At 36.8% G+C, this 18,349-nt stretch overlaps 3 protein-coding genes across 4 annotated transcripts; 1 reads left to right on the top strand and 2 right to left on the bottom strand.

Moving 5' to 3' along the window:
- The first annotated feature begins 1,320 nt into the window (after nt 1–1,320).
- On the top strand, nt 1,321–3,978 carry LOC149025760 (F-box/kelch-repeat protein At3g17530-like). The gene is made up of 2 exons (XM_089143184.1): nt 1,321–2,613; nt 3,634–3,978. The coding sequence occupies exon 1, from the start codon at nt 1,329–1,331 to the stop codon at nt 2,592–2,594; it is 1,266 nt and encodes a 421-aa protein (XP_088999310.1). The 5' UTR covers nt 1,321–1,328; the 3' UTR covers nt 2,595–2,613; nt 3,634–3,978.
- Nucleotides 3,979–4,934: 956 nt separating this feature from the next.
- On the bottom strand, nt 4,935–7,036 carry LOC149025761 (pentatricopeptide repeat-containing protein At1g09220, mitochondrial-like). The gene has a single exon (XM_089145967.1). It carries the CDS (start codon nt 6,495–6,497, stop codon nt 4,938–4,940), a length of 1,560 nt encoding a protein of 519 aa, XP_089002093.1. The 5' UTR covers nt 6,498–7,036; the 3' UTR covers nt 4,935–4,937.
- Nucleotides 7,037–7,166: 130 nt separating this feature from the next.
- Nucleotides 7,167–13,319, bottom strand: LOC149025762 (uncharacterized). 2 transcript variants are annotated; one of them, XM_089145969.1, is made up of 5 exons: nt 12,793–13,319; nt 11,857–12,002; nt 7,788–7,906; nt 7,615–7,694; nt 7,167–7,487 (listed from the first exon to the last, which is right to left on the bottom strand). In XM_089145969.1, the coding sequence occupies exons 1-5, from the start codon at nt 13,005–13,007 to the stop codon at nt 7,466–7,468; spliced, it is 582 nt and encodes a 193-aa protein (XP_089002095.1). In that variant the 5' UTR covers nt 13,008–13,319; the 3' UTR covers nt 7,167–7,465. The 2 variants fall into 2 exon arrangements, with proteins under 2 accessions (XP_089002095.1, XP_089002094.1); XM_089145968.1 differs by having other exon boundaries at nt 7,170–7,487; nt 7,582–7,694; nt 12,793–13,316.
- Nucleotides 13,320–18,349: the final 5,030 nt, after the last annotated feature.

An 18,349-nucleotide genomic window follows, 5' to 3' on the forward strand; every position in this document is an offset into this window, starting at 1 on the left:
ATGCTTGATAACCTCGCCGACGCAGCAACATCGGCAGTGCCGTAGTTGAAGTTGTGGTAGACGACACCGAACGACACCGAATCGGAGATTGGTCTGGAGAAGGGTGTGCATCATGATGCGATGTCGGAATTCAAAGATCTGCAAGGCAATGATGGATTCAGGGAAGAGCACTAGCGGGAGAAAGGGAAGAGAGGAAGAAGAAAGTGGGAGAATCAAAAAGCCCTAAATCGAATGCATCCTCCTGTGTTCTGTGTTCAGGGAGTTGTATTTGTAAATTTTAAAAAATTCGTTCAGATTTTGTAAAATAAAAAAATTATATTTACACTTATATTTCTGCCCTTTAATTCATAACATTAGATTTGCATCTGCGCACGTGGCGCGATCGCAGCCGTTAACTGCTGGCAGCAGAGGCTGCCGCAAATAAAAATCCCTGTTTTACCAACAATTTTGGGCCATCACCAAAGATGATGTGTACAAATTAATTGTTGATTTCTTTGAGTATGGAGTGTTGCATTAGAACCTTAAATAGAATATTCATATGCCCCATTCCCAAGGTTGCCTCTTAGGAAAAAGAGGAGAATTTTAGGCTTATTATAGCTTGTGTGTGGTGTTGTTGTCAAGATTATATCTGAAATCATGACTAAGAGATTGAAGGGTCCGAGGGATATTATTGCACCTAACTAGTCACCTTTTGTTCATTGATCTCTGATGACATCTTTATTGTTCATGAGTTGTTTCATTATATAAACTATCAAAAGAAAAGGAAAGCAATGTTTTTGGCACTTAAGTTTGATATGAAGAAGGCAAACGACAAGTTGAAGTGGCAATTTATTAAAGCAATGTTATTAAAGATGGGGTTCTTAGAGAGGTGGGTGTTTTGATCAGGAAATGCATATGTTCAGTATACCTTCATGGTGAAGGGCACGGAGAGGAATTCCTTTATTCCTATTAGAGGTATTCAACAAGGAGACCTGCTTTTCCCTTTTTTGTTCATCCTGTGCTTGCAAGTTCTTTTGGTTGTCATTGGTGAAGCAGAGGAGAGGGGTTTGGTACAAGGGATTAGTGAGTCTCATTCGTTGTTTATATCATACTATTATTATAAAAGTACGAACTCATAGAATAAGGATATATATATATATTTGTTGTTGGAAATGAGATTAATCGGAGCAGCTTGTACACACCACGATTACATCCTCAATGGAGCTTTTATATATATTCTTATTAATCCAATCGTGAATCGGCCAGAGAAAATCAAGAATAAGAGTAGTTTTTTTTTTTTTTTTTAAAATTTTTTTATTTTTTGGGGTCGATCAAGAATAAGACTAGTTATGAAGATACAGCTGCAAGAAGAAGAGTGGAAATTGTGTCATATTCACTGCCGCTACCGGAGAGAATTAAGGAGAAGAGAAGTTATGAAGAAACGGAAACGGAAACGGAAACAGAGTAAACTGGGAAAGGAGACGACGATGGTACAAGTGAGTAATCTCCCAGATGATTTAAAGGGTGAAATTTTATTGAGGCTACCTATAATGGCTCTCGCGAAATTCAGGTACGTGATCAGAGACTACAGTCGTCTCCATTACCCTAAATTCTTTAACATACTCTTGAACCGACAGATTGAACTCGATAAGGGATCAACTATAATCATCACTACTGCTACCAGAATGTATAAAGTAGATATTGGCGCATTTAACTCCCCTGCAGTTAATCTTGAATTTCCATTTCCGAATACCAAAAGCTCGGAGTCAATTGTGCTGGTAGGTTCTTGTAATGGTTTGTTGTTGTGCTCAACCCATAAGTCATTATTTTACGGGCGTATTGTGTATCTATGGAATCCTGTTACTGGAGACTGCATGCAATTGCCACCACACAGTCATGATATGACTCTCGAAACTAAAGTTGTTTTAGGGTTTGGTTATGATCACAATTCTTGTAAATTCAAGGTGGTGCTAGTCTCATATTCGACGAATAAAAGGACTGGTCTCCCAAAAGTTGAAGCAAGTGTTTATACGCTTGGCACAAGTTCTTGGAGAAGCATTGAACAAGTTCAGTACCCTCTTTGGAAGGCAAAGAGCACACGAGTCTTTGGAGGTTGTCCCCATTGGATTATGCCTAACATGAAGCTCATTGTTTTATTTGATGTTAGAAAGGAGAAGTTCAAGGAAATTCCTTTGCCTGTCTTTGATAATTCCAGTACAATAGTAGTGGATTTAGCTGCATTGGGTGATCATCTTTCTATATTTACCCGTGTTCCTGATTTGGAACAACGATTTGAATTGTGGGTGAGGATGGATAATGAATTGGAGAATGCTTGGACTAAGCAGCTCTTCTTTAGATCGTCGGACTTACCTACAAGTCTAAGTTATGAGAGGGGTGTTCGAATCCATCCTTCTATGCTACAGTTTTACGGCATCAAGAATGGTCAGGTTTTATCATGGAGCAGAGGTGGACCAGCTTTATATGACCTAGAGACGAGATGTGTGAGAAAGTGGTCACTTCCTGGTCACCCACGCTTCTTTAGTGTTTATTCCTATACCGAGAGTCTCGCTATGGTTTCCATGGAAGACACAAGGATGTTCATCAGAACTCATTAAAAAGAGTAAGGAATTACAGGTGAGATATGGATTTTCCTTAGCCTTCATTAGTTGTTGTAGTTGAAGATGAATTTTAGATATCTGGTACCTAAAATTGGAAGTTTTAAATTTTGTTTCTTTTTACTTAGAAATTATTGGTCACCAGCCCTTAGGCAAATATTGTATTGAATATCAGACTTTAATGTCCAGTATGTTTACTTCCATATTGTTTTCCCTTGCTTCTTTCTTGGTGCCTTTATACTTGTTAAATGCTCTATGTTGATGTGCTTCAGTAGTTTTAAAGGCAAGAAAGCAAAATCATGTGTCAGGATTTGATTTATTAGAGCTCAACATTGCCAAATTACAGATGGCATAGTCAGATTCAAAGAACAAAAACCACATTAGTCAGGCAAAAACAATTGAAGGGGGTAAAAGAGTAGCTGAAGACTGAAATGATTTGTCTTTAAACTTTGCAATTTGCATTATATTTTTTACAAAGCATTACAGCATACTGTATAAAACTAAACTGCTACTGATTGCTGTGAGGGATATCTTATTAACAATTAAGGTTCATCTGCTTTTCTACTTTTAAAATCTAAATGACATTATTCACTGGAACTGTTCTTCCAAATATTGATTATTTATGAGCTGGAATCATAACCAAGTTAATTGGTAAAACATTGCTTTATGTTTCAGTGTAAGGTGTATCTAGTAGTTTTTGGTCAATGGTATATCATTGTACCATATCATAGTGGGTGGGATTTATGTTTGCTAGAGAACTCTGGCCTATGCATGACACATCAAGGGTGTATACAACATGGACTAAGGTTTCATATTTGGGATGTAACTCTGCTTCCAATGCCCTTCAATTCTGTGCCTGGATAACTATTTGACTTAGATAAGATTGAGGGAGTCATTTGTGAACTGGACCTTTATTTTATTGTATAATTCTTATTCCTTTGATGAAACTTTGCAGATCAATTTCTCTTTGCAAAGCATGTTTGTTTTGTTAATCGGCTTAATCAGAAAAGAAGACTAAATCAGTTACATTTGTTTACAGGACCATCACTAATCCAGATCTCATGAAATAACCAGAGTTTGAGCTGCTTGGTGCATTGAGTTTTCATTCTTCCCATTTCACATACTGAAGGAGTTTCTTGTGCAGAAGCCCTTGGCGCGGGGCTTGCCGTATATCTAAGGAGTTTGTTGGATTAATTTTAAGTTTTTGATTCCATCCTAACTTACTGCAGTAGCATTCATTCCCCCCCCCCTTCAACATTGAATATTAATGTTGAAAATTTCATTACTGATTTTGTATGTGCCTTTTCAGCTTGCTGCTGTGTTTTCTATCAGATTATTTTTAAACATAGATCCTTTTAATAATTAATCAAGGTTATTTGGATTCGAAGCTTTCACAGAGATGCAATCAGAATTCGTATTAGTGAGCTGATATATCTCGCCCATAAACAGAGATTATGATTCTTTTAGAAATTCATCTTTTCCTCTTCCTTTTTTAAGGATAAACAGCTGCGGATCTGTCTCTTCCAAATTAAGCCTTTTTAACAATTAAGCTTCATTGAAACCAACCTACAAACCTCTCAACAGACAATCTGGTTATTAATAAAGATTATATTGACATCAACACCATTGACAGTCTTCGGAGGATGCTCAAAAACTGTATGTATGTAAAGTGTGTGTTTGTTTACCCTAGTCTAAAAACAAAAGGTTACCTGTTTGTAAATCCACTTACGAATCTGAGAAAGAAAAAAGTTACTTCACTGCAAGTATAAAATGTTGGAGACCAGCTTCTCCAAGTAACTGATTTCTCAATTGTGGAAGGGCCAAAAAAGATAGAAAGTTTACAGGTTCTAGACATTGGTGTTTAAGAGTAGGGAATAATTATTGGTGTCTACACAGTCATTGTTTTTGGGTCACCAACCAAAGTGGGTATAGTGGGTATTTGTCCTTCTCTAACTTGTACAAGTGTTTGGCAATATATATTAAGGTGAATAATATTTGATACAGCAGACCAACTTCTCTATGTTGTCAGTAGGTGACAGTGGGGAGGAAAGAGTAACACAGTGAATCTGTTCCATTCCTCATTTTCATACACATTGGTAGGTAATACAGGTTTTAGAAAACTTGAATTACAATTTATATACAGTTAGGAGAACTTTTACATTTGTTAAACTATTTAGAGCCTATAGTCAATGTGAAACAAAAATATTTAGTATTGAATGAGGAGTGAATGAGGAGAGAAAGCTGAGGACTCAAATATTTTTCCAGAAAACTCACAGACTCTAAAATCCAAGATTTCTGAGCCTTGAACAATGAAAATAGAGCAGCAAACAAGAGTTTCTTCTGCTACTGTGTTTCCTTGTTGTGCATGCACAAGGTCTGGTTGCACCTGCTTTGGTATGCATGTAAACTAAGACCAGGAATTTTCAGAACATCCCTCTCATCCATGGATCTCCTTACACCCTCAGCATCCTCAAACCTTCCAACGCTGGTTAATATATTAGACAATAGAACATAATCTCCACTGTACCCTTTTTCCATCTCCAACACCTTCCTCATTACTCTCTCACCCATCTCCACATTCCCATGGAAGCTACAAGCACCCAAAAGAGTCCTCCAAACAATCACATTAACAATCTCTTTGGGTATTTGCATCACCATTTTCTCTGCATCCTCTAACCTTCCAGCCCTTCCTAACATGTCTACTACACAACCATAATGCTTAATATTTGGCAAGATTCGATAAGTGTTAACCATTTTTCTGTAAAACTCAAGTCCTTCATCAACCAAACCTCCATGGCTGCAAGCATTCAGAAGACTCAAGAAAGTCACCTCGTTAGGACTCAAGCCCGTTTGCTCCATCTTCTCAAACCACTCAACCGCTTCAGTTGTCATTCCGTGCATGGCGAATGCAGTAATTATTGATGTCCATGAGACCAAGTTCTGACTCATAGTCGATATATCTTCGAACATTCTGAATGCACTATTTATGCACCCACATTTAGCATATGCATCTATAAATGAATGAGTAACACGAATGTCAAGAGCATTAAAACCAGCTTTTGCACTGTAGGAGTGAATTGACTGGCATATATCAAGTGCCCCAAGATTTGATATCGAAGGAAGGATGGCCAAGATTGTTAATTCATTAGGTTTTATGTCATCAGATATCATCATCCAGGTAAAGAAACGCAGGGCTTCCACAGGTTGATTCATCCGGCTATACCCATCAATCATACATGTCCAGGAGACAACATTCCGACTAAGCATTCTATCAAAAAGTGACTGAGCCATACCAATCTCGCCCCCTTTTACCAAACCACTGATCATGACGTTCCAAGTTACTAAATTTCGTTCAGGCATTTCATCGAACACTGTTTTAGCTTCAACTAGCCTGCCACAAACCGAGTACATGTTAACCAAAGCTGTCTGCACGTATACATGAAACCCGTATCCCACCTTGATGACATGAGCAAACACCTGACTTCCTTTGATGGGTTGGTCCAAGTTAGCACAAGCCTTCAAGAGGAAAGAATATGAGAAGCTATCAGGCGTATATGAAGATGCAGCCGGAACTCCCAGGACTTGTTTATAAAGTTTCAAAGCTTCATCAGGGAAAATGCCAAGTGAGTATTCCCTAAGTAAAGTGTTCCAGATAAGAATCCCAGCATTGCCCACGTTAAATCGACAGAACCCAATTGTGATCAATTTGGAATGGATTTGGAGCAAGTGGCTTCTTGTTGGGTGTTTGGCCAGCAAAGAAAGTAACTGCTTCTCATCAGGTTGACTCACCAACGCATGGGTTTCGATGAAGTGTTCTGAAGGAGAATTCAACGAAGCCAAAAGCGAGCCAGTAGAACTACGAACAATCAAATTCACACGATTCGGAGATTTCAAACTAAGCATAATTTGAAATTTCCAGTTACAAGTTCAGACAATTTATAAAGCCGCTCTTCCTAATAACGATTAGAGATTTTATAGCTAAGTTCCACGCATTTCTACTCGGAGCATACATAGATCAGTTAATCATGAATATTAACAGAAACAAGATCGATGTCAAGATTATCTTGAAATTTGCCATGATACCCCCACAATATTTGGCATGTGGCAAATTTTGTGAGGGATCAACCCAGAAAATTATAGCACTTACGATCATGAATCACATCCATCACTATCATTTTGTAAGTTTTGACAATTTTACGATTCAAATTTTCTCCCAAGATTTGCAAGAAACTAAGTAAATTTTAGTCTTTTCTCATTCCGCTATCAGCAATAGCAACTCTAGAGGGTCTAGAGAAGTCCTGTATGGTGAACAAACAAAGCCAGTAAGCCACTACACCTTACCCTTTTGCAACCCCTCTTTAGTGCAGTTAACCGGAAAAACAAAGAAAATGATTCTGTGGGCCACCAAAGAGGTAGGCAAACACTCTTCCAATCCCTTTCATTTTCACCTGATATGAAACCCTCCACCAAAATGGGGAAAACAAACCCCCTTGAGATAACTCCAGCTTCCCTAGTTCTATGTTAATTTGTTCATGAATCAACCAACAATGATAAAGGACAGGGCAAAAATGAAATGTAATAACATAGAGAGGGTAGCTCAAAATGTCAATTTTAAAAAGGGGGACAAAACGCATCATTAAGTTGCTTAGCTTTAAATGGTACTTGTTCAAGCTACAACATCTGGATTTCAAGCTACAGAGCTTGGATCGTTTTCATTGATATTATAACTGGGGAATTGAAAGTTCTCTTCAGTAGATTAGAAGGGGTTCACTTGAGTTGAACAGCAACTTGTCATCATTCAAGCTGAACCAAGGAAGAACAAAATTCTCATTTGTGAAGACTGTCACCAAATAGCAGAAAGAGAACGAAGTTCAATAATACTGCGATAGATCCCTGCAAATTCATAAGACCAAGCAACCATGTCTTAGCACTAGCAAGAAGAAAATGTCAATTATATGTGAAAAAACTAAAATCCCAGTGTACACACCCGACAAAAATTTAATAGAAGGAAATGCTATACAAAAGCTTCCGCCGATGTTGTTTCTCAAATGCAGCAACAATGTCATCAATTGAATCCTCCCAAGATTCAGTACCTTCAATCTATGTATCAGAAGGAACATCAGAACACCATATGTATCAAAAGCCAGAATAGGCAAGATAAAATGAGAGATTAGGACTTAACCACCACTGTACCTGTTGACAGAGTTCCAGAGCAAGCCTAGCTCCAACAGCTGCCTCCTCATGGTTATCTTTCACATCCAAGTTTAATACTAGTACAGTTTTCATAAGAACATGCTCTCGGCTCTGAAGATCTGCAAAAGTTTATGCACTGCTTAGGCACCTAAAACAACTGCAATTGTGGTTCTACACATTTTTCACCATAATAGAGAAATTGATGCTCTGCAGGTGTGCTCAAGAAAGTAAGAGAAGGCCGCAAAGATTAAACTGGGCAGTGTTTGGGTTGATTTATTTTAATTGCTTCTGCCCTTGTGAACCAGTTGGTTCAATGAAGTAGTGGTACAGTTCAGCAGTCTAGTAGATGTTAATTGATTTCTTTTCTATTCTATTTATTATTAACTCACAACAATTAGTACACGTCCATTTAAAAACTGACTTGGGACTCATATTCCGAGGAAAAGGGGACTGTTGGAAACATCCATTCTTGGAAACCTTCTAATTTGGGACCATTGCTCCTCCTTTCAATTATTCTAAAAAGCAACCCAAGAGGGCACAAGAGAACCTACGCTTTCTATTTCAACTCATTGCTGCTGTTTGCATGTTTGTTTATTCTCCAATGGAAGTTCCTTGATGTTTAAGGAGGGAGCCAGTTGCTGATCCAGTTGAGTCTTTGCAGTGGGAAGCCAGGGATGCTGATATCTTTAGTGTTCTTCATCCTTAGATCAATCTATTGCTGTTAGGAATTTTTTTTTCCAATCAACCTTCATAGTTGCAGGTTCAGATCACAAGCCCTGGTTGGTTTCTAATTCTGTTAATTCTTTCTAGTTCAATCACCTCAACCCGCAGCAAAATCCCATCATCAACATCCTACCATCTACAGGTCAAACTACAACCCGCAAAAGACCCAGACCCACTCCAACAAGTTTGCTGGTCCCTCAAATTCATGGATCTGCTAGTACCACCTTTCCCTTCAACCTGCCCAGAAATTAATTCCCGCAAGTTTTATCCCCAGATTACAAAATAGGTAGTAAACGTTTTAACCTGCTGACTACAAAATTCAGACCAACATCTTTTATTCCCTGTTCTGTTCCAGGATGCTAACTGCTCTGCAACAGCCTGACTTTCTTCTGTTCTGTTCCATAAACTTATTACATAGCCTTACACACGCCCTGGGTTGAGATCCTATTCTGGGATCATTTGAAGTTTTCAAATCTGTCCTATATTCATAGTTATCTAGGCGATGGTGTCCGAACTCCCTTGATGATTGCCTAGGGTGGCTAAGGCACCTAGGTTGATCAATTTGACCACAAAGTTTTATAAGCCGAGGGAAAAAAATCCTGTCCTCAAGTATAGACAGAGAAAGTAAGTCAAATCCCAAACAAATCCTAAAAGAACAAAATCTTCAAAGTGAAAAGGTAAAACCAAAAGGTCTAGAATATACAACTTGAAAGAAATATATATATATATAATGTGCCAATGTGGGGCTGAACCATTGAACCAAAGAACCGGAAGAATAAATCGATCTCAATAAGGGTGCAACACATTATTCTTTGTCCTAGCAACACGGTTGCCTGAGAACTCATCATCCATCCATAACTCTGTTGAAACTAGACTGATCTAAGCAATGGTTAAAATCAGCCTCTCACGAGTCCCTGTCCCTTCATGGTTCTCCTCTCGTCTGGTGCATTTCTCCTCCTCCTCCCTCAATCTCCTCTTGGTGAGAAGGTAAGTTCGACATCCCCCTCTCTCCCATTGTTTCTTTTGTTTCTTCTTCTCTGTTTGTTGCAGCTACAGTACCATGAACAATAGCGCCATAAAGTGGAAAACATGAATTTCTTCTACTTGTTCTTCACCAATTGTCTTCCCTCCACTGATCCACAAAAAAAAAAAAAAAAAAAACCAATTCTACTCAGATTCCTTTCCCCCTTCCTGCATGTTATAGTCTTACTTGCTAATGCACTGTTCTACAGGTTATTTGCATTGACTATCTTGCCATTTCTCTGTTTATTGTCTGCATATTTAAAGACTTAACGTGGCAGCCAATTTTCCTACTAAAAGTTGGAATTGTATTAAGGTGAAAAAGGAATCTACAGAAAGGAACACCGTCAGCAGGAACTAAAAAAAATCAAAACCTGCTATGCTACACCCGTCCTATAGAAGCATCATTTTTTTGGGTGAGGAGGAAAGCAAGCAGCTACAAAGAAAAATAAATGAGCAGGGGCACTTAAAACCAATGGAATTTGGATCTTCCTTGGGCATGACTATGCAACTCATCCAATATCTAAGCTGGCCAGAATCTAACTGAGAGAACAAATCCAACTTTGTTGCCAATTTTATAAGAAAATAAGCCACATGGTTGCTTCACTGTAGCCTTCAGTAATCTTCCAAAATGGAGTTCAGATATTTTTAAGCTCCGACTAGTGCTACCAAACAAACCAGGAAACCAAGTCCATTGAGACCATAAACACCACTGCCACTAAGTCACACATGATCCATAAAAAGGTCAGCATGAGACGAGCACCTCTTTTCCCCTCCAAGTTAAGGCAATGAACTCTGCCAAAATGTTGTGGATGTATCCATGAAAATTCTAAAGAAATCACCTTTACATCCTCCACCTGCCCCTTCCTGGGTTGCCAAGAGAGCTACTGTGATATTCAATTCAACCAGCCAGCCTGAGAGGCAGAGAAAGTTAACGCATTGTTCAATGCTTCAACGAACTCTGTTTTACTCTGATGTTTAACAAACATCCTGCTCCCAGTCAGTAGTTTTTGTCCATGCCTAGGGTTTATTACTTTTAACATAGCTTACCAAACAGCCTTCATAGGAACCCCGGCCTTTATGTTTTCCTGGACATCAGCATCCCAGTACACGAGAGTCCTGCAACTGCAGGGTCTGACATGGACAAACATGTGCAGCTATGTTTTGAAGTCTCTATTCAGTTTTGAACTCGTAACCAAAACTTGCAATAGTGCAACTTAACCATTGTACCAAGACTAACCGATGTAGACAAGAATATGGAGACAGTAAACTAACCTTAATAGCTAATGCCTCAAATGATCAAAGCCCAATTTAATATTTTAAATCATCCCTATGATAACATTTTAGACCACAAATACCTCTCCTTGACGTTGAACCACTTCTTCAATTTTCATCAAATGCTCATGTGAAAATTTCTGGGCTAGCATCCACTTGGAGGGAAAAAAAGAAGAAGAGTGAAAGAAAGAAAAGAAACAAATATGAGGCTTGTACTTTCATAGTGCTGAACCCTTCGTGCTCATAAAGAGTAGCTGTTATCTGTGCCTCAAAGTGTTTTACCTGGTTGGAAGATTGACGGACTCTTAACATATTTGATGGTGACCCAAATGATCTGTTCTTCTGAGATCTGTGATGGTACTAGAGGGCTTGGGCCAGCCCAAACATGGAATCTGTCGCCAATGGATCAACCTGCTTGCCCGTTTGATGTATTATTTATATGCCTTATTGTTATCCTGTAAAGCATGGAAAGATTTGGGCTCTCGACTTAGGATTTTGGATGAAAGCCTATAATGCTGTTTTTGGGGTGTTTGAAAGATCTCCATTGTAATATTCTTCCATTATATAGTGAAAACTTCTTTAGCTTCATGTACCACATGATGTTGGTGTGTGAATCACATTAAATCTTTGTGTAATCTTCGATTTGTTTTCATTTTTGTTTGTTCTTTCCTTGGTGTTCATTCTAACAATGGTATTATGTTTGCCATTAGAATTTTAGCCTAATACCACAGCTAATACCATAAGAAAGGAATCCACAAAAAGTATCAAAGACAAATGGCCATTAAACTAACAATACATCTCTAAATAGCAGCCTAACTTGAACCATAATAACTATTCAAAGCCCTGATGCAGTTCAGAGAAAATCAAAAGAAAGAGGACTAGGGAAGACTATCATAATCTACATTCATGTTTCAAGCAAAAATTATTATCGAATTATAACAATAAAAACTACTCAAAACTCTGTTCATTTGATTCAATATATATAGGACAGAACATTATCCAGATTACCCTACCAGCAATAAACAGCCAATGCAATGAAAAACATATTAACCTTCAACAACCATATCAAAAACCTTTTCTTCGAATGTAAATACCACATCAAAGGAACCATCAGCAGCATTGTCTTGCCAACGTTGAGGGGCAAGTTTCACGGTAGAATTCCTTTTAAGCATTGGCAAGATACCATTCCTCTTGTATCTGTACAACGTTAGGGATATAAACTGGCTTAAATTTCACAGCAGATCTAATAGTGAAAAATAGTTCATCTCGTTTGGTACACACACAAAAAACGGTAAAATCATAAGGTCCACTTCTCAACCTTTCTGAACTTGCTCCAACGGAACCACCACTCAGAGAAGATTGGAAACATCAGTGAATCAAAACATGTACCAAAAAACTAACTACGAGAGTTTAGAATCACTTTTTCCTTTATTACTTCCTGAGGATCAGAGAAGACGAATGACTATCATAGCTAAAGCTCATACTTGGATCGCATTCATTCTCAATTCATAGCACATAGATTTTTCCGTTGCCTGATTGATCAAGCACCTTAAATTGGTTAACCATCAACTCATTCAATGTGAAATGTCAACTAGTTCACTACAGTTTCAAGGTTAACTTGCAACAGTAATCAGCTTGATTTAATGTGCACAGTGCAGCATGGGAATCTAAACTATTTAGGGATCCATTGCCCTAATGTCTAAATTTCAGTTAATTAGAAAGACTAGTTCTGGGTCGTATGAATGGAGAAACAGCGATCGTGAATTAACCATAACTTCTTTGAAGGTATGGCAACTAAATCATCCATGACATAAGAAAAAATAAACTTAAAACCTCGAAAGATTGGCACAAACAGAAACAATATACGAAACCCAATTCTCAAACAAGTCAAATCAGTATTCCACTAAGCTAAACATTAAAATTATCCGCACCCTAAGATACCCAAATAAGATTTCTATCCACGCTTCAAAGTGCAAGAAAAGGATACAATTCAGGGTCTTTCCGTCTAAGATCATCGAACATCTGCTTGTACGGCGTACCAAACTCGTAAACGTTAGGTTCCCTTAATGACGGCCCAGGAAGCTTAACATGACCTCCAGTACCATAAGAGGAGACATCTAATCCCTCCCTTTTGAGTAGCGAATGAGCTTCCATGCTCCGATTCTGATTCGAAGAACAAACCATGGCGTATCGAAGTTTCATTTTTTTCCAAATACACGAACGGCGAAGTTGCAATTGGAGAAGAATAATAGAGAAAACCTTGAAGATTCTAAACTGAAACCCTAACACAGAGGTAATACGGAGGTTTATAAGAAATCAAGGAGTCTTCCGGGTTTGCTTTGAAAAAGCAAAGAATTGCTGAGCAAATAAAAATGGAGAATGATTTACAAAAATACTATAAGTTGGCTATGTTCTTGTCTACGGGTTTGCTTTATGCGCCCATGGTCGGAGCCGATTCAGAACCAGCGGAAATTTTCAGCTCTACCATCTCAACTTGTGCATTTCAATTATTTTTTTATGGGTGCATTTCAAATTTTCAATCCACCAGGTGCATCTCAACATGTTTCCATGAAAAAATTTAGGAATATAAATATTTTTTTCTTGGCATTTTGCATTTCGATTGAATACACGAGTCAAACACCCAATTATGTGGATAGGAACCTTACCCGGAAGGGTTGCCCTATTATATATAAAGAGCAAAAAAAAAAAAAAAAAAAAAAAAAACCTATTGATAAAAAATCAACAATTCTAAATAAGAGAACAAAAGTTTTAATCCCATCAAGACCAACACTGTAATTTTCCCTGGAGTTCAACTTTAGTGCTGCTCATGAACTGCATAGTTTCATTCTATCAAGAAAAAAAATTCCTATCTCCAAATTTTCACTTCTACCATAAACCAAAAAGAAAAATCCCTTGATATTCTTACATCGTTTTTCCTTTTTTTTTTTTTTTTTTTCCTTTTCCCAAACAGTTGAGTTACTGTTATTTTACTAAGTACTGTGAATTTCATATTTTTATTATTTTTTCAATAATTCGATCGTGTCCAGCCCATGGTCTTGACTCCTGCTATAACTCTCACATTTTATTTGGGTATATTAAAATTTTTTTTTTAATCATATAGATTGAACTACTAAATCCACAAGTCAATTTTGCATGAGCCATAAATTTAAATTTCAACAGCATAACCCCCGCTACAAGAAAAGCTTTTGCATCAAATCTGATTATGTAGACATTAATTCATCCATCTCTCTCCTGTTTAACCAACGTTGCTCCACAATGATGTACAACATGCTTTACATTGCCAAGCTTGGGAAGGACTAACTCAAACCGTAGTTCTAATGGTGTGTAAATATCTTGGGTTTCTATACAATTTACAAAGCTAGATCCATTCAATTATGTGTTACAACAGATTACACCTTAAATCAGTGAACATCTTCACACATTGATGAGCTGCAACGGTAGAGAAGACAGGATCATTGCAAAGGTACTGGTAAATTAGCATCAAGCATAGACCTGCACAAGGCTCACAACATCAAAGCCAGAAATGATGAATTTGTAATATCTACAATATAATTCATGGGCAGACCATGTACTAAATGCAGGAAAACTTCATTTTCCTAATCAATAGAAGCCACAAAGGCATGAAGCAACCAAAAATCAAAGCATTTCAGTTGAACTTCTATACTCTCGCATCAATTCCAACATATTAATAGATTATTAGTTCATGGTCAGTTTCTAGCTCTAAACTTATACCAACATGAACACAGAGAAGCTTCAAAAAGAAGACTTCAGAAGTTATAACTCGGATGACTCAAGCAAAATGAGCAAGCATTGCAATTTCATTTTTGACTTTAGCACACTTCACACAAACTAACAGAAGGTTAGCCAAAGAAGCCAGTCAATGATTCAGTAAAATGCAGGGACTGCTAACAATAATTCACCTGCAGTACACAGATGGGGGTTAGTAATCCTGCCTGCTCTTTATTATTGCTCATAAATGATTCAGTCATGTACATGACAAAATGATGCATTTCCAACTAGATGCTGCATAAGCATTACATTTTGTTATGCCACCAACAAACCAGGGTGAACTGTTTGATTTAGAACGAATGGTTTGGCTGTTGGTCCAATCAGAGAGATAATAATGAACTGCTGGATACATTCTGGAAAGTGACATTCGAGGAAGCTAGCTTTATGATAAGCACCACATTTGGAGTGAATTCTTAAGCGATGTCATCAAAGATGTTAATTCTTAGGAGATGAATCAAAGATGTTACTTATCGGAGAGAATCAAAAGTGACATTTAATGCACCGTCCCATTATCTTGAAAACTTCACGTCAACCGGCCAAGAAATCATTGTACATTAATTGCACATCAAATCAAAGGATAACATGAGGTGTGTTGCACTTAAAGCTTTTTCAAGAAGATTTGGGTCTTGGCTTTGAGAAAACAACAACATTTACTCTCCTAAAATAACTCTTAGAATTGAATGTTCTTTGAATTCTAACTCCACACTACGAAGTTTTGTGTTATCCTATCATTTTTAGCCAGGCTCAAGTAAGGCCTAAGTACTTGAGATAACCATCTAGAATATTTTTTTCTAGCTAACCACTAGATGTTATACGAGTGCCACTAACAAAAGTAAACTTCCACATCAACATGTATTCATATATATCAATGAAAGGTAGAAATCGAAATTATGACACCCATAACCTCAGGTCACTATTACTGGCAATGAAGGGTAGAGATCAAGAGTAACCCTGTTAAAAACCTGAGTGGATCAAATAATAAATAAATGAAAAGCATATTTCCTGATGACTTGCAAGTTTATGAATGAAGTGTTGAACTTTTGAAAAAGAAAAAAAAAAACAGAATCAGAGTTTGGTACAGTTATTCAAAGAAAGGAACCCTCAAAATTGAAACCCATATAAGATAACACATAATAAAGCATAGTTCCATCGGAAGCAGATAAAAACACAAATATGAATAGCTATCTGAATTGAAAGTCCATAAAAAGGAAGAAGGAAACTTACAATTGGTTGACCATAACAAGGATTCGAAAAAACAGACATCATTGTCAGTTCCAGGGGAGAATGCATCAAATTGTCATCAATCTTGCCTTCTAATACACACCACTTGAAAGATTGATATTGTTTACTGGGTCAAATGGACGAGGCAATAGCAGTCTTTACTTCCATGATTAGTTGGATATATATAGACCCAAAACATTACCAACACTTCACTAATTAACGGCAATTGCAAGTCCAAGGTTCAATCAATGAAGCCGAAATGCCCAGTAGGTTGTTTGAAAAAACTTTTTAAGTCTCTTAAAAACTCCTGAATAAGAGAAAAGATAATTCCCTGGACTTGCCATAGCAGTTAACTGTGTAATATAGGCAATAATGATGTCATGGTTATCCCACCTCATCATAGAAATGAAAAACCTCCATCGCCTCACTCATTTGACCCAATAAACAGTAACCAATGTATTGAAGATAACTAACTACATTTGAACTCCTGCCTTCAAAATTCTTATGAAGTGTGCACCTGACAGGCTTTGCCTGTGAATCTGTGATAAGTTCACCAGTGAATGTGAAAAGAACTAAATTGATGGAAAACATGGCTATACTCCATATTGAGGACGAGATGAAAGAAAAGGGAAAATCTGCAATTCTCTTTGAAGAAGTATCTGAGTCACTAAAACCAGAAATCTTACACCAACATGCTGGAGATCATCCTTTGTACAACGAAGCTCTGCCTATAATGCTCTGTAATCGTGACTGCTTACGGTATCAATCAGCAACTCTTTAACTTACAGTCAAGGAGAATTAGGTTAACTTATACAGTTATACCTAGCCGCTTTTACCAGAAAAAGAAAAGAAAAACCCTAGCCGCTGATGTTTGGTCTTATCTACCTCGATGTGTGACACGTTTCACTCTTAGATCCAACGGTTGCAATTTGAAGTGGGTAAAATAATAAATAGTGTTAGATATATAAAAAAAAAGGTAAAGTTGGAAGAGAATGAGAGTTTTCTTGATTATATCTGTAATTCGTGTGAGCTTGATTTGAAATAGTGTTTGTCACAAGGAAAAAATGATAGGACTCTGCAACTAGGGTTTCACTGAAGATGAAGATGGATTTGGGGTTTCGTTCGTTCTTTTTGTATTTTGTTGGTTTGGAAGAATCCCGGTTTGGTTTAAGTGGATATATTCGCCACATGGTCATTTCAACGACTCAGATTAAACTTTATCAATTAGTGCAATCGCAAGTTCGCAACCATGAAAATCACAGACTGCACAAGCAGATTAAAGGTTAATTTGGTCATTATTTGTTTATAAACATCCAAGTGGTTGTAAAAATCTTTGGATTCATGAAATCTAGAGATTCACATTTTTACAATAAAAACGTGAATATGTAGATTTATGGGTATGGGGTAAAATCTAAATATTTTATCTTTACTATAAAGGCGTTAAATATTTACGCATTCACAAAAATCACATTTGTGAACAGTTAATTTTATGAACTATGACTCCATAGATTTGGAATATCTAAATATTTGAAATCTCCAGACAACCCTTAAATAATTCTTTATAATAATAATAAAAATAAGAATGTTAAATACAAGAACGTTGTACACCATGTATGATCTTTTTTTAAATAGTGGGACAAGTAAACCTCACAGTTTGCTAGTATGTATAATTCCATTATTGGTACACGTCTAAGTAGCAAAATAAAACTTTGATAAAGTCTAAGTTGAAAAATCATGAAAATATTTGGAACATATAAATCTCAATAATTCATATTAAGTGTATGGTTGGATTATACAATATTAATACATTTTATTTACAAAACTAGTTTGACACGGACGAGTGATTAATGACAATACAATACATGTAAATTTAATGTTGATCTACAAGGTCAAGAGTTTTGAATATGTTTAAAGTCAGAGGCAAAGTCTTGTCCTATATATATATAATATACTTTCTTTATCGTCTCTTCATATATAAAACTACCTATGAGAAAGTTGTTGAGGCACACAAACCTCATAAATAAATAAAAAAGATGTATTGTTGATATGAAAACTTAAGTATATTTATATTATATTAATGAAAGTATGAGGTACAATTTTATCAATAGAAAACCCACAAGATTATAGAAGATGAAGTTTTAATTTGAACAAATTCCACTGGCACCCCAAAATAGATACCTTAAAATACTGACACCCCGCTTTATATTTAAAAAAATACACAAACCTCAAAATTAGATTTTCATTGGATATATTTATCTAATTTGTCATTTAAAAACATAAATATCTCTTTTAAATTTTTTTTAAGTTTTTTTTTTGTATCTAAGTTTCATCTAGACCAGCTTGCACGCACCTTGCTTACATCCTCAGAGAGAGCTTTGTCGTTCACATATGGACCTTACCTTTGCCAACCCTGCATTGACTAATTTTTTTTTGAAGTTTTGCCAAATAATAAGTAAAATACAACTCTCACTTTAAATATTAATTATTTATTAATTAAGCATACTAATGTGAAG

Source organism: Hakea prostrata, chromosome 2 (assembly GCF_041222555.1).
Source record: "Hakea prostrata isolate BN-2017 chromosome 2, UWA_Hpros_2, whole genome shotgun sequence".
Classification (NCBI taxonomy): Eukaryota; Viridiplantae; Streptophyta; class Magnoliopsida; order Proteales; family Proteaceae; genus Hakea; species Hakea prostrata.